The 17,059-nt window shown below is 38.2% G+C and overlaps 1 protein-coding gene across 1 annotated transcript in view; it reads left to right on the top strand.

Moving 5' to 3' along the window:
* Positions 1–16,596, top strand: part of LOC124777824 — a 79,227-nt gene extending 62,631 nt beyond the window's left edge. Inside the window, exon 3 of the mRNA XM_047253347.1 lies at positions 16,249–16,596. Coding sequence (XP_047109303.1) covers positions 16,249–16,401 — 153 coding nt within the window. The 3' untranslated portion in view covers positions 16,402–16,596. The remainder of the gene's footprint in view (positions 1–16,248) is intronic.
* Positions 16,597–17,059: the final 463 nt, after the last annotated feature.

Raw genomic sequence — 17,059 nt, 5'->3', positions numbered from 1 at the left:
ATCTGCTACCTGGGCCATTAAATGGCAAGCACTGTTACAATTTTATCGCCAGAGCATTGCCAGAATTGCTGGAAGACGACCCGCTCCCTACAAAACAACGCATGTGGTTCCAACATGACGGGGCGCCGGCACGTTTCAGTCGCAGTGTGCATCGATTCCTGGACCGACGGTTCGCAGAAACGTGGATTGGCAGAGGTAGTCCTGTACCACGGCCTGCTCGATTCCCAGATATGCTCCCTCTGGACTCTTTTGTGTGGTGAGAGATGCCCAACCATATTTACACAAGTCCTGTTGCATCAGAAGAGGATCTGGTTGCCCGGATAGTAGCAGCAGCAGGAACAATTCAGGATACTCCTGGAGTTTTTGCTTGTGTCAGACAGAACATGATCCGACTGTGTAACCTTTGTTTACGTGTCAATGGAGGCATTTTTGAAAATCTATTGAAATTGGGTTGTGTTAATGTGTTGTCTCGTAGTAATAAAAAAATGGAAAAGTGTTTGTTGGTTTAATTAATTTGCCGCCAGAGAAATCTTCCTCTACCGGTTTAAATACTCCTCATAGGAAAAAATGAAATTAGGGAAAACTGTTTGTTTTGATGTCCCCTACAACCTCCCACAGTTTGTCGGTTTAAATACTTTTCACCCTGTATTTGATATCATGCAAGTGACATAAGACATATTTAAAATGTAAGACATTGGAACTAGTACTCAACGTGTTTAGTCCAATAATACATAGACATAATGGAATTAATACGTCAGAAAAATTTGCATTATATTTAGGACAAGAAATGTATCTGAAATTGTAGCATTATTTAGTTTTACGCTAGTAGTAGTTGGGACTAGTAATAATTTTTTCGTGCTAGCGATGCATTGCGTTGGGATCAATAGTCAATTGGTGGGGCATGAAAATATTTGCTTTTGACTTATTGCTGGAAATAAGGGTTATTAACATCATTCGTCATGAGTCAGCTGTAGCAAGGTTATGAAATAAGTAGATTATATTTGATCACATCATGAATGACACAGACAACCAGGTAAGTAAAAAAATGCAAGTACTAGAACAGATTTAATAACTAAGTGATTGTAGCATATAACACAACGACATATTTCAGAAATCATTTTAATGTCATAAAAAGCTTCCCCAGAAAAAAATTCAAGTAGGATTATTAAGGTGAAACAAGAAATGTATATTATGCTGAAAAGTGGTAAACTTCTAATTAACAGGTAATGACGTATCTGCTTAGCATGCATTTACTCTTGCTGTCTCTTTCCAAAACTTTCAGTCATTATACAATGCAATATACGACATACTGTCAAATAGATCTACAACAAATACCTAAATAACTACACAAACGTCATCATTATCATCTGCAAAAAAGAAAAAAACTTCATTATTCATTACCATTTTCTTCATATAACTAGACATCATTTATTATCCTCTGCAAAAATATTTCATTATTCATTATCTTATTTATCAGCATCATTCATCAGTGTCATCATTTCATATATAACTAAGTTTCTTCCTTGTAGCATACTTCATCACTAAAATTAACATACATAGCTCCACTTGACGGTCCGCCGCAATTGCGTCTGAAAGAAAAGTAATTACTCAAGGTTGCTGTCTCACGGTGCATAACCTATATTTTCGTAATCTTTGTTAATTCTAATCCATTTACTCTTCATGACAAGGTATTGCATTTTCTTTTGTTCATTCTGATGGTGAAATTTCCATTTCATAGTAAACCACTGTGGTTGTTTAATTTATTTCTTTTACACGGTATTGCTTTCTGAAAATGATGAATATGGATTAATATCTTGCATTTAAATCATATACCCATTAAATGAAAACTTGTTTCTAGTGATGTGACTAAGCTTACAGCAAAGAATAACAGAAAATGTATTAGGTCAAAACCATAGACAATTTTCAAGTACAAAAATGTACACACAATATCATAATGTAGTAGCAAAAAAATGTAGAATAGTCAAGATATTGGAATATCATAAGGCAAAATGTCAAAGTCAACTGGTGTTTGTTATATCTTAAAGATTTCATAGTGCATACAGAGAAAATTCTACTTTCGATGGGAAAACCATCAATATACATAAAAAATGGGAAATGTGCACAGTTTGATATATAACGACAAGAAAAGCGACCTGCTAACCTTACCTTGCCGGGCACTTGCCAAGAAAAAATATGATCACCATCAGTAAGTAATCATATAGATATAAGTGCATAAGTGGTCACATAACATGTAAGTTTATATGGAAAAAATGTGCACGGTCCGAGGTATAACGACAAGAAAATCGACCTGATGACCTTACCTTGCCGGGCACTTGCCAAGAAAAAATATAATCATCATTCATAAGTGGTCACATAAATGTCTGTAAATTGCATTACAGTGTGATAAGTCATAAAATATGTTAATTAATAAAGGGTTTAATATTAGAAATATGGTGATTGCCCTTGGTTTTTCTGGTTCTCAAAGTTTTGGCAAGTACTACATTGGGGTGAGGAATGCTGCGAATTCTATATGGACCAGCGTATAGAAGCTCAAATTTACTGCATCTGCTCTTTCCTCTGTTGGATAAATTGTGTGTGTGTACGAATATCTTCTGTCCTATGTGAAATTCACGGCGTGTACAAACCCGCTTTTGTTGTATTCTGCGGCACGTTTGATGTTGTTGAGCACAATGTCAATTATTTCATGGTGGCGTAGTCGACGAGATGTAGGAAAAGATACCAATTCTTTAATTTTGTTGGGTGGTTCAACGTTTATCAAAATAACAGTCGGGAGATAGCTTAGTAGATTCATTTGGTATGGAGTTAATTACGTCCTGGAATGAGAGTATGTGTGTGTCCCAATCAATATGTCTTCTGTGGCAGTATATTCTACATAGTTAACCAATTTCTTTCATCAATCCTTCAGAAGGGTTCGAAGAAGCGTGATACCTGGATATGTAGATCGGAGAAATGTTTCTAGCTTGTAACATGTGTGTCCATATCGCAGATCGAAATTGTGGTCCATTGTCGGAAATTGCTTTCAATACACGCCCTACATGAAATAGAAAATGTTTTACAAATGCATTCGAAATAGATTTAGCAGCAGCTTTGCGTAACGAAGTGAAGGTAACAAATTTCGAAGTGAGTTCAACAATGACAAAAATGTAACAAAAACCTCTATTACATCTGGGAATCGTTCCAGAAATGTCTACAGCGGCCGTATGTCCCAATATAATGGATAGAATGGGATGTAACGGAGGAATATGTGAAGTCGTGTCTGATTTAGCTTTCTGGCAAATTTTACATGACGCTAAAACTCGTCGAATACGTTTCTCCATGTTGGCAAAATAACAGTTCTGTCTCAGTATAAGAAAACATTTTATGGTTCCATAATGTGCGTAACTGAAATGTGCATACCAAATTAATTTGTTAACAAGCTCGTCAGGAATAGATAATAAACAGTTGTTATTGTCAGGGTGAGAGCAGCGAAACAGAATGTTGTTGCGTACAGTATAACTGTTTCTCATGGTGACGTTATTCCTATCTTGCCAAAGGTGTTTAATTTCTTTCCATACATTGTCTTTGCTCTGCTCTGTGTTATGTCTCGTAATGATGACGAAATGAAATTTTCACAACTTGTTGAATATACATGAGGCTAAAATTTGCTTGGCAGAAATCGGTTGCAATGTTTTGCTGATTGTTGCCGAGAGAACGGAATAGTGCGTTCGCTACAATATTTTGTGCTCCTGGAATGTGAACAATTGTAAAATTAAATTCCTGTAAATAAAGCTTCCATCTGCTTCACCTGTCATGTGTAAATTTAGCGGAAAGTAAAAACTGTATAGCTCTATAATCTGTGTAAACGGTAGTATGTTTTCCATAAAGAAAATTCCTAAATCTGGAAAATGCCCATACAACACATAATGTTTCAAGTTCTGTAACAGAATAATTGCGTTCAGCAAGCGACAGAATTCGATTTACAAAGGCGATGTTTTTAATTACTGTAGTACCGTCTTCTTCAGTTTCCTGAAAAATGTGTGTACGCCTAAAGCTGTATTAGAACTGTCGGTGGCAATGGAAAAATTTTGGGTAGGATCTGGGTGTGATAAAAGTGGTGCATTTAACAAGGCATGTTTCAGATTAACAAACTCAGACTGTGCTTGACTATCCCAGGACCAAATAGCGTTTTTACCCGTCAACTGGCATAATCTAGGGCTGTCTAAACCAGAGTAATGAATAAATTTACGGAAAAAGTTAATTAAACCCAGAAAGCTGCGTAGTTGTTTCTTGGTCGTTGGAACAGTAATGTCACGTAAGGCTTGAAGTTTTTCCGGGTCAGGCGCGATGCCTTCTGCTGAAATTACATGTCCAAGAAATGTCATGGAAGTTTTGCCAAAGTGCGATTTGCTAAGATTAACTGTGAGTCCTTGTGCATGAAAAGTTTGCAACACTTGTTCAAGAATCGAATTGTGCTCAGACCAGTTAGCTTCTGCGATAAGGATGTCGTCTACATACGTTGCGATTCTGTCTTTAAGTTCTGCCGGAACTATAGTATTCAAAACGCGAATAAATGCTGCTGAAGAAATTGTTAGACCGAGCGATAGTTTACAAAATTGATAACATTCACCAAAACAGAGAAATGCTATGTACTTTTTGCAGTTCGGATGGAGCTGAATTTGCCAAAATTCCGATTTTAAATCTAATTTGGAATAAACAGCAGTACCATGAAATTTCTGTAGAAGTTCTTCTAGTGTCTGTGGGCGATCTGTTTCATTAATAATAATGTCGTTGACATGACGCTAATCAAGTACGAGGGGAAGTGAGCCTTCCTTTTTCTCAACAATATGGAGCGGGTTTATGTACGGACTAACAGCCGGTTCAATTATTCCTTGGTCAAACATAGTTTGCAATTCTTTCCTGACTTGTTCTCTGTGGAAATATGGAATAGGATAATGTTTGGCTTTAAACGTGTCGTGCTGTTTAACTTGAAATTTATACATAAAACCGGACATAGTACCAGGAATGTTGTCAAAAACTGGAGCTTGCTGTAAAAGAATTTTGCGTAGCTCTGTACGTTCGTCATCTGTATTTCCACTGCTCTGTTTTACCTCCTCAGAAATCATTTGCATAATGTCATATTCGGCTTCGTCTGGTGTATTGTATTGTGTACATACGTATCTGTGAACAATGTGGAATAACAGTCTATGTTACGCGATGTAGAAATGACCTCTGTCCGATTAATTGCTGTTCTTCTGCTGATAAAGCGTGCTGAAATTCTAATCCCAGTTGTACCTTTTCATCCTTTAGCATCAAATAGGAACTTTGAAAGTCAATAATTGCGTCATGTTGTACCAAAAAATTCGTACCTAAAATAACGCCTGTTGTCAATAAGCGAACAATCCAAAGATTTGTGTGGAACGTATGATCTGCAATACAAAATGATAAGTGTGTCTGTAATTTTACATCTGCTCCTTTACCAGGTACCGCTCCTTTTACTTTAGTTTTGCCTAATGGTATCGTAGGATAGGTATATTCTTTGTTACATTCTTTTAAGTTTCTTCATTTATGACTGACACAGGTGATCCAGAATCGATTAATGATGAAAATGTGGGTGATCCAATCTTTACTTCAAATAACAGGGTGGGAAATGGTTTTTTGTATAACTTGTTTTTCATGTAAAAGTGTGTCTCGGATGTCGTCAAAAGCAATAACATTTTCGTGAACAAGATTCTGTGTATCAAAAGTATTGCTTACGTTGCTGGAAGATGCAGCCTGTACTGTATCTAGTCACATTCTTTCTGACGTGCTGTTATTTGCACGAGGATGCTGTAGCATTTCGACTATTTGTACTGTTCTGTTATTTCGTCCTGACGTATTAGGTTGGGGACGATATCGACTGTCTGGTTCATGCATGATAGTCTGCGGTTGTGGATGATTCTGCTGCTGACAAAACTTGCTGTTATTAAATGTACGCTGAAAACTGTGCTCATTACTTTTACGTCTGTCATGATAGTCATTACTATACGGCGCGTTGCGACAGGAGTGATTTCCTTGTTGCTGTGCGTTACTATTTGGCGGAGCCGACGCTATACGTATAGGCGGCGAAATATTAAAGCTTGGTTGACCTTCCACATTACATTGTTGGTTAGGTATGCTAACCGGCTGGTTTTGTTGTTGTTGTGGGGAAAAGCCTCTATTGTTGCCAAAATATGTTTGCTGTTGCTGATAATTATGAGGATACCGTTGATTAAAATTCTGTCTGTTATTAAAATTATACTGGTAGTTCTTGTTATTTCGGGAGTGTCTAATGAAAACTGTCACTTTCAGGTAAAACTTGTCATATCAGATTTTCTTTACTCATTCCTAATCCTAGATAGATCGATAGCTGAAGAGTTGTTTTGATATATATAAAGGATAGTAAAAGAGTAGGCAGCAGTGCAGAAAACTAAAGACGAAATAGCACTACTACGGTTCGGGGCCCTGTGCACGCTACAGCACATATTCATCGAAGTGTAATGAATCCCCTGAGGTCAAAAGCTGCAAATAAATTTTAGTTTCTGCGTTACAGGCCAAGCCGGTGGGAATGCAAAAGCAAACTGTTGTATCCAGTCCAAAGGGTGTATTTGTGTTCTGTCATTTCAAATACCTTAAATTTTCTCACGGATAGAAAGTGCTTGTAATCAAAATTATCGTCTCTGAATGTCTGAGCAGGTTCAGGATTGTATGAGAATCTGTTTTTCTGTCTCTGTTCAGAATCTGTCACGTACTCTCTGTAAATTACCTAAGTTATACTGGCTGTGTGAGTGTGATAAATGTTCAGAATGTGGCGTATGCTGTGACTTGTTAGAGGAGAGGCTGAAACATTTTTCATTTCTGTCACTTCTCGCTGTAAAGATGACAATTTTCTACGTAATGTATTACTGGACGTACCTATCTCACTGACTGTCTGCTGTATATTTTGGAATTCGGATGTTTGATTGAACCAAACTGGTGACGTATCGTCTGATTTGGTGTCATTGTAATTTTCGATAACGTCAATACAATTGGCCAATTCAACAAATTTTTCAGTCAGTGTTTTTACCTGATCGTCATTTTTAGTGTCACAAGTATTAATTTGTTTTTGCATTTTACGTGTGATTCTGTTTAATTTCTTTAATGTCTGTTTTAATGGCATCGAGATTCTGTATTAATTCCAATTGTTCAAGCCTGCTGGTCACTGTCAAAGTCTACTGTGTATTTATTTTCCAAATTCTGAATATTAGTGTCTGTTTTTGTTTTTAGATCGGAGATTTCATCATGCAATTCAGTGTTCAACTGTTTGATAGTATTGATTTCGTCTGATACTGTAGCAATGTTGGTGTCTACGTATGATTTTGCTTTCGTAAGCAACTTACGCTTGTCTTCCTGTATCGGTGTAGTAATTGTTTCCATGACTTGTTTCTTTACTTTTTCTGTTTCTGTACGAATTTACGGCAACGCGTTTCACTGTTTTGTAGATGGTGATTAAAACGTTCTTCAATTTGGCTGTTCTGTTGTTCAAATTTCTTGTCGGCTTTCGCATCCAGAGTGCGTGAAAGTTCTGCTGACATTAAACTCGTCGTGTAACTATGTTGCATTTTCTGAACATTGTTTAGCAACTGCACTGATTTCATCTCTAAGTAATTTTGTTGTGGCTGCATGTGTATTACGTAATTCTTGTGCAACGTATCTAATTTCTTCACTACTATTCCTAGGACAAGCCTTAATTTCCCCACACAACTGTTCTTTGGTATCATGATACTTCACGGCAACGGCTGTAATCTGTTCACTAAGTTGTTTGTAACTGCTGTCTTGTTTTTCATTCAACTGTTTGAAATAGTAGTCGTGTTTTTCATTTAGTTGTCTATAATTGTTGTCTTGTTTTTCATTCGACTGTTTGAGATTTTCATTAAGTTGTAGCAATACTGCCATAACTTGATCCATTCCAAAATTAGCGACTCTATTCTCCGTGCTGTGTAATAGTGTCTCTGCATTTGTCCCGTTTTGTGTGACCATTTGGTCATTGTCTGATTCGCGAAAAGGTTTGCTAATTGGAAGTGCACTGTTGGTCACTACATCGGAATCAAATAAATCTGACGTACTTTGAGTACATTGTTCATCTTCGTTAGAAACATTTATCTGTTCACTGTGTAAATTTTGCAGATCAGGTGTGCCAATTTGGGCAGCGTTCATGGTAACAGAACGTGCCGCGTCATCAATTGTGGTTAAACTGACTGTGGACATAATTGAATTTGTTTGCTCGTCATTTAGATAAGAATAATTACTGGTGGTCGGCACGCAGATATATAAGTGACTATTTCTCAGAAATTCACAAAAAATATGATCCTGGCTGGCTGCCGACAAGTGTAACCTCCCAACAGATTATTTCCTCAACCTCGGAATAAATGGTGACTAACCTCTCAATAAAATTGAAACTCATATATAACCTTTCAATAATTAACTGACTGTGAATCCAAACTGGTAAATCTACATGTCAGCAGTGCTGCGTCATGGCCCTGAAAAGTCATTCTGAATAAACTGAAGATTCTTACCTCAATTATGTTGCCGGATAAGGCGTATGTATCTGCTCTTATAAGAAATTTTTCTGGCACAGCCCTGTGCATTGCTGGCCGCTAGATTTTGTTATGTATGAAAAACAACTGATTTTATTTATGATAATTGGCATGACTATGGATAGGAGGAAGTGGTAAAAACTTTAAATTCAGATAAATGACTGTCAAAAGTTATCTTTATCAGAAAGATTATTATTGAAAAATTATTGAAAAATATTTACATGTGACTTTGACATAACAATAGTACAAAATGAGTTGTTGCAAATTACATATGTGCGCGGCAATAAATAATAATAATTTTTGCTTTTACCTTATAGTACATCGCTCAGGCACCACCATCGTTCTCCACAACCGGCCTTGATAATTCCATACAGGACACAAGTGCTCTCTGTGAGCTATACAACTAGACAACTGCTCTCTAAGAGCGACTTGACAGAACCGCCCGACTGCGAGCTACTACCACTACTGCTGCCGACACTACTCTCTGGTCTGCGTGTCTCTTATAGCTTACACGTCGCAGGCAGCGCGTGAGCAATCCATCCAAGTTACATCTGCTCGAGTGAGTTAGCAACAAATTCCTTAGTCATGGCCCTCTTACAACCTAATACGTGCTAACGAACTGATGATATGGGAAAAACGCGAGGTACGAATTTTTCTTCTAAATGATACTTCCGTTACTTTAATCACTGCAATGACGCAGTCATGAGTGTCAAATGATTTTTTCCCAGGATGAGGCAAACTGGCAGATTGCGTATATAGGGATTCGACAAAAATATGGAAACACGGCTAGAAATGCATGCTTGAACATAATTCAGATGCTAACCCACCTTGCAAGCTGCACTGCAGTATTTGTCCACGAACGGTACCTCTGCAATACCCTCGATACGCAGCAATCAGTCGTGGTCAAAACATCTACATTTTGTATACTCTGCGAACCACCGCGAAGTGCATGGCCGACAGTACGTCCCACTGTACCCGTTACGAGAGTTCCTTCCCGTTCTATTCACGTACAGAGCACCGGGAGAACAACTTTTTGCATAGTTGTGAGAGCATTATGTCGGAACTAAGTGAATACGAATGTGGAAAAATTGTTGGTGCTCGCAGGTTTGGCTCTTTCGTAAGCAAAGAAACAAAAGAGTTTGCTGTTTCAAGAGGCAACTAATTAAATATTTATTCCACATACAAGGAAAGCTGAAAAAGCATTCTCCATTAAGTCACAACTGGAAGAAAATATATGTTGAGTGGTCGTGAAGGACGGTCATTGAAGAGCACGACAGCTGCAAAAAAACACTGCAGACCTGAATGTCGCACTCGCGAACCGTGTCAGCACAAAAATAATACCAAGAAAACTCCATCAGCAGCGAATTGCATGGCGAGCAGGAATTCCTGCAACATAGAAACGTGGTGCCAAAGCCATAGAACCTCGACTACGGAGCAATGGAAGAAAGTCACATGATCGGATGAGTCTTGTTTCATACTGTTTCTAATTTCTGACCAAATCGGCGTGGGATCGGTGATGATCTGGGCAGCCATATGGTAATGTTCCACGGGCACCAAGGTTACTCGGAAATGTAGCATTACTGCCAAGGATTATGTGACCATTTTGGCTGTGTTCCGAAGACGTTAGGCCCTCTCTTCACACAGATTTCATCGTCCAGGACTGCTTCTAGGGCGCAAGGATGAATTATTCCATCTCCCTTGGCCGCCACAGTCGCCAATTTCAATATTATCGAGCTTTCGCAGTATACTTTGGAGAGAAGGTTTAAGTATGATCGCTATATACCTCCATTATCGTTACGTGAACTTACAACTATTTTGCAGGAAGAACGGTACAAGATTCGCTCGAAAACCATGCAGGTCCTGTATTTATCCAATTAGAGATGAGTGGAAGCTATTTTGAATGCCAACGGGTTTTCTACACCGTATTACGCATTGTGATATGTTGTGTTTTTTGCGTTTCCATATTTTTGTGCACCCCCTGTGACTGATTCGGTGTGTTGAAAACGTCACATGCCCCAAAAACTAAATTAGACAAGAAATACACAAAACTTATTGTATCTCAAAAGGTCGGTAGGTATTTATCTACTATTTTTAAGGCAAATTGTTTCGGTACCTAAACATTATAAACATTTCAATATTATATGGATACGTTTTTTGTTACTGAAATGATCATATGGCACTGTTGGGCAGTAGTCCACCTGGGGAAGTGCGGCTGCCGAGTTGCAAGTGTTTTCAGTTGACGCCACTTGAGCGATCTGCATGTCGATGAAGGTGAAATTATGACGAAATGATCACGGGAATAACACAACACCCAGTCCCTGAGGGGAGAAAATCTCTGACCCAGGTCCCACTGCGTGGCAGTCAGATGTGCTGACCACCCACTTAAGGACGCGGACTTTCATGTTATTAATATGAATGTGGGTGCCAACTTTTTGATCCAGCGATCTGAAAGTACATCCTCATATATTTAAATCCTTGTATCCAACGAGTAATGCAATAAATCTAGAAAATATTCACAAAAAATGATTTCCGATCCCTTAATACTAGGTTCAAACAGAGAATTCAAAATTGTAAATAGAAAATAACGCAGCTTGATTCAGAAAATACCACATTAATTCTTCTTGATGTGGAGAAACAGGGGATAAACTTTTGAAAGAAGACTCACTTACTTTAAAGCCAATTAAAAAATTTTATTTGCTTATAAAACTTTACATCTGATGGCGTTAATGTATTTATGACATTGCTTTCATGCTTTATAATTTTTATTTTGAGTGGCGTAATTGAAGCTGAACAAAATATATTTTACAGGCTACATTTGTTGTTGCTGGTTAGGTTAAGTGTATCCAATGGCCGTATTCTGCTTGGATTTGGGAATCTCCAATTTGTCACACTGTTGTGCACCAATGCCAATTGGAATTCTAAATTCGCAACTCTGTGTGACTGTATGATGTGCTGTGTTGCACCCATCCATTTTGAGAACGGCCCCACCCTGAAGAGTTAGTTCTCTCGAGTTCACACGTAGTATTTGGGATCATGTGTACATGTACACATCTGTAGTATAGATTGACTGTGTTTTTACGAGTGTACTACCATAGCTCTGTTGTGTGAAACTGAATGAAGAGTTAGCAAGCCATTATGAGTTTTCGTTCTGCACAGGCAAATGGTATGCTCTCCATTGTGGAGCAAGAAGCGTGTGACGTTACAATAATTGTGGAAGAATGATTGTCACACGTGCTACTGACGTTTTAATGCTGTGAAAGTAGTTGCTGATGATGGAATCCGTGCACCAAGTTGCTAGACCGTTTTCTTTCTGCAGTTCGGTAAGGAATTTACGAGGAAGTGATAGAAAGAGGCTGTCCCGCAGACCCACCAAAGAATCGGCATAATTACCCACGAGCAGAGTGACAACGACGGACAGCCATGAATACAGTGATTGCTACAGCTGCAGTATTCTCCGTCGCCGTCGGCAGTGATAAAACTGCAGCTTAGTGGAGTCTCAGATAAACATTGCTAGTACTTGGAGAAAATTCTGTTACGACTAAAAATCCCGTAGCTAACTCCAAGTGACGCCCCCCCCCCTCCCCATTGTGGTCACCTATGGATATCTTTATGAGATATGATCAGAAAAAAATTCGTTTATGAAGAAAAAGTTATTGACTCTGGTGAAGAGTAGCCTGAATTTATTGCCAACATCGAAGGTCTATGTTTTCTCTTTAAAATCGATGTCATGATCTTTCAAAGACTTTAGTATCGATATTGAAACTGATGCTTAAACTCGCAACATCGATATTATGTAAACATTGTTGATCGGCAAATATTTCTACTTTGCAGCTTGACAATTTTTGCTAGAACAATCAAATGTTGAATGGGAAATCGTCCACGAATATTTCACTTCCGAGTGCAAACTGGGAGAAATCTAGATCAATGTAAACTAAAAATTCCGATGTTCAAATAACATTTGTGTAGAATAAACTGTTTAAATCAAATGTGTCAATTCTAGCCTTCAGTAGTTCCCATTACTAACCACGGTCTTACAAAATTTGAATTTACAGGTTTCGACTGTTCGTTCCGCTTAATCAATCTCACTAATTTTCTTAAATTGAGCCAAATATTGTTACTGTTCAGTTCATCGTCCAAATATTTCAAATTTCTGATACAACATTACTTAAGGCTTACGTTACGTTCACTTACACAGAAAATAAGTTCCATGAGCCTCACCAGAGTTTGTCATTCAATAAACTTGACTACTTTTTCATGTAATTATAAGTCTGACATAGTCATCACACAGTCCAACAGCACAACTCTGAGCTACTTCAGAAATGAAGCCCGCCGTTAACTCAAATTGTCGCTGGCGACATCGCATTAAAGTCGCTTGTCCTCTCAAAAACAGAGTCTGAGCTGACATTGAGCATAGCTACCGCGGATTTTTTGAATTCTATGATGGATCATCACGGCCATATAAATCAGAAGTTGAATCCCAAGACCTACAAGCGTTAATGCCAGAAACCGACTGCAACTTGTGTGACGCCCAAAAAGTAAGACACGAAGTAATTGCGAGCAGTTCGTTAACACTAGATTAGTCTCCCAATTGCTGGTTCTTACCCAACCGCCTTTATGTGTGTAAGATAAATAATGATAGCACATATATCGAAAAGTTCTCGACCTTTTTACTACAATTTTTTACACTACACTGCTATACTGTAATATTCTGAAGGACATGGACTACATATTTTAACTGTATACCATATAAATATATTTATTATATAAAGAGGAAGGTAGTTAGCCAGAAGTCTCTAAATGTTTCTGACTGACTTATTTTAGATTTTTACATGCCACTCCTATGACCATTCAGATGGACATGGACTTCGCCTCTTTTAATATATATTGTACACGAATATCTATATCTACACTACCACTACATAAAAATAAGTTGTATTTCAACATTATTGCCAAAGCTCTAGAAAGTTCTTGGCCAATTTAGATTTTTATACACTACTCTAAAAACATTCATCCAGGTGTAGTATACATATTTTTAATATATATGGTACATAAATATGTATATCTACAACACACAAAAGGATAGGCTGCTAGCAAAAGTTTCAAAAAGTTATTGATGATTTACTTCAGATGTTTACATGACTTGCTGCTAAATTTTCAGACACACATAGGTTACATGCTTTTAAATATATATTGTATATAATGCGTGTGTGTGTGCGAAAGTTGTCACAGGCAGACACTGCCACCAAAAATCTTAAATATTTCATAATATTGCATTGTCCAAAACTTCGTAATCCTATCGAGAACGTCTTGTCGACCCCTATTCAATAGTCTGGGAATTCTGACATTGCCCTCACAGTATATATTTTCTTTAACGTCGTTTCTTGTTAGCAACATTAGCCTATTCCCAAGAGATAGCAGCTTTCACTCAGTTAATACTAGGCAGAAATCCAATCTGCATGTGGAATGCACTTCCTTGACTCTTGTGCAGAAAGGAGTGCAGTATTCTGCTGCATCCATTTTCAATAAGCTACCATAAGAACTCAAAAATCTTAGCAGTAGCCCAAACTCTTTTAAGTCTAAACTGAAGAGTTTCCTCATGGCTCACTCCTTCCATTCTGTCGAGGAGCTCCTGGAAGAGCTAAAAAATTAAGCAAATTCCAGTGTTACACTGTTGATTTTCTTTATTTAAACTTACGACTTGTCACCTGAATGTGTTTTTTTATATTTCATTTTATCTGTTTCTAATATCGTGTTATAATTTCATGTATTGACTCGTTCCAAGACCATGGAGACTTCTCCTTAATTTGGTCCCACGGAACAATAAATAAATAAAATAAAATCTGTTTGCAAATTAAAATCATGCAATAAACAGTCGTTGAAGGTACTATTCTCACAGATCATCAGATGGAGAGGTTTGTGTCACACCCCATACACCAAAGATCCCAACAGATTTACTCACTCATTTTAAGCGACTTCAATTCCCAATCAAGTTTTCCTTTTCAACACCTGTACACATGGCTAAAATTCAAAGAGAGGGGTAAGAGGATGTGGGCAGAGGGATGAGAGGAAATGAATTTAGAGAGGAGGAAGGAGGAGACAGACAAAGAGAGGGGGAGGAGGCGATCGCCAAAAAGAGAGAGGGAGATGGCGATTAGCATGTACATCCAATTCCCACATATAATTAGTAAATACGAAGCATTGCACGATTTGCTATTTTGGTATAAATGTCTCCATTAAAGTCGATACTAGAAAAAATTTAAGCCACTTACAGAGCTAGTTTGGAAGGAAGACGTCAAGTGAATTTTTATTTGATTTTTTAGATAGACATATTTTGTGATTATTTTTTGTGGATTTGGATGTTACTATATTCAGTCTTGCTGCAACGACCTTGTGGTCACTTATCTGTGTATCAGTCATGATGCTCTCTATTTGGTCAGGATTATTTGTTTTCAACAGGTCAAGTATGTTTTCGCATCTGTTTACACTTAGATTGGACTCCTGAACTAATTAGTCGGAATAATTTTCGGAGAAAGCATTCAGTATGATTCTGGACATTTTATGCCTACCATCGATTTTAAACATGTATTTTTGCCAACATATTTAGGGTAGATTGAAGTCACCGCCAATTATAATTGAATGAGTGGGTACCTATTTGAAATGAGACAAGTCTTCTATGGACTGATCAACAACTGAATCATGTGAGTCGAGATATCGATGGAAAGAACCAATTGTTAATTTGTTCCGGTTTCAAGTACAATTTCTACCCATAATAAATTACAGGAACTAACTTCTTCATTTTCACTACAAGGTAAACTACTTCTAACAGCAATAAATAGTCCACCACCAACTGTATTTAACGTATCCTTTCTAAACGTCATTAGGTGTAACTGTGCAGCATAATTTTTCATAGAATGAATGGCTCATAGAATTAGGTCACAGCACCAGCTGTTTAAAGAAGTTGTTGTTTATGTATGCAAGGAATACACAGGTCACTCCCCTGTGCTCCTCCAAAACATGGAGCACATTCAGCAAATTTTTGCACGTGCTCCATAGCAATTTACTCATCGTTTCAGCCGAGAGTTATCCATGCCTCACGTGTCCGTCTGCATTGCTTTGCAGCGAAGTTTAAGTTTCTAATCAAACATAATTCAACTGCCACAAGCTCTTCTTAATTGTGATGGAAATTTGTGAATTCATTCCCGACACGTAAATGGAAGCTAACATTTTACTTACGTGGAACAGCGTTCGATGATGAGACAATGTTCCATTTAAGTTTGAATTGCCACACTCAAAGAATTTGCGGAACATAGCAGTCACATACTTCACTTGAACACAGGCATGTTTCTAGCAAGGATAGTAATTCCAGCCGCAAGCTTTTATTTGATCTCCTTGGCTTTTATGCTCGTTGCGATCTTCTGCTACTTGCCTTATTGCATCTTCGTGTAGGGCTCGGTAAAGAGAAAATGTGATAATGCCATTTTAAAATAGGAATTTGATTGTCTTTAGAATCCATTTCTTCATCCTTGCTAGAAATCCCTCATCCGTGTCTCTACTAGCTCTCCATCAACGAAAGACATACGAGTTTGTTAGGACTATTATCGAAGTCTAGGATATGAAAACTGCAGAAGATATGTGAATACGTTTTTCTTGTCCACAGGATATCGACCTGGAGAATTACGTGACGGTGCGGAAGGATTTTGTCAAAGACGCATACCAGCATGATGAACGCTTTCGTTCGAGGATGACAGAGGCGATGGAGGAGCTGGTTGAGACCTGCCTCATGCCGCGCCTACGGCAGCAGCAACGGTGACAACCCGGGAGTACTGTGCATAAAAGAAGTATGCGACCAGTGGCTCATGGCGCTTATCAAAACAAGATCATCTCTTCTGTTGTTACAACAGGAGAAATATCTATGACTCCCTGCTCTCCTTCCACATTGTTTTAAAAATATATCTTGTTGTATTAAAATTTGCAAACATTCAATAAAAACGTTTCGTGAATTTTATGACAGCGAAGCACATGTTTTCTGCTCAACCCTGAGTTTCTTTCTCCATGCTTACACTTCCCCTGTAACTACTTCTATCAGGCAGTTCCTGTATGTCACTGCCACAGTAGAGCTCACCAGTCTCTTCAGTATCTTGATCAGGAAGTGTGTTTCTGTTCACAACAGCGGTTCTCAGTGGGGCAATAATGGCCACTGGTGGGTGGTGATGCGGTCGAGGATGAGAGGTGGTTTTGGTCCAAAGCAAATTTGGGGAGCACTGAGGGCCACTTACCGCCCCCCCCCCCCCCAATCGCCATCCAGGGAAACATTTGCAAAGCTGCGACTGAATATCGTCATTCACGAGTTTCTGCTCCATTCACAGCCATTGTCCCTCAGGATGGCTGTAGGTCTGAAGATGGTCATGTGATGATCGAAACTGGACACCTTTTAATATTGAAACCTCACCTTAGAAAAATTAGTGAAT

This window comes from Schistocerca piceifrons, chromosome 2 (assembly GCF_021461385.2).
Source record: "Schistocerca piceifrons isolate TAMUIC-IGC-003096 chromosome 2, iqSchPice1.1, whole genome shotgun sequence".
Classification (NCBI taxonomy): Eukaryota; Metazoa; Arthropoda; class Insecta; order Orthoptera; family Acrididae; genus Schistocerca; species Schistocerca piceifrons.
Note: the sequence above shows the minus strand (reverse complement) of the source record. Positions and strands in the feature narration are given on the sequence as shown.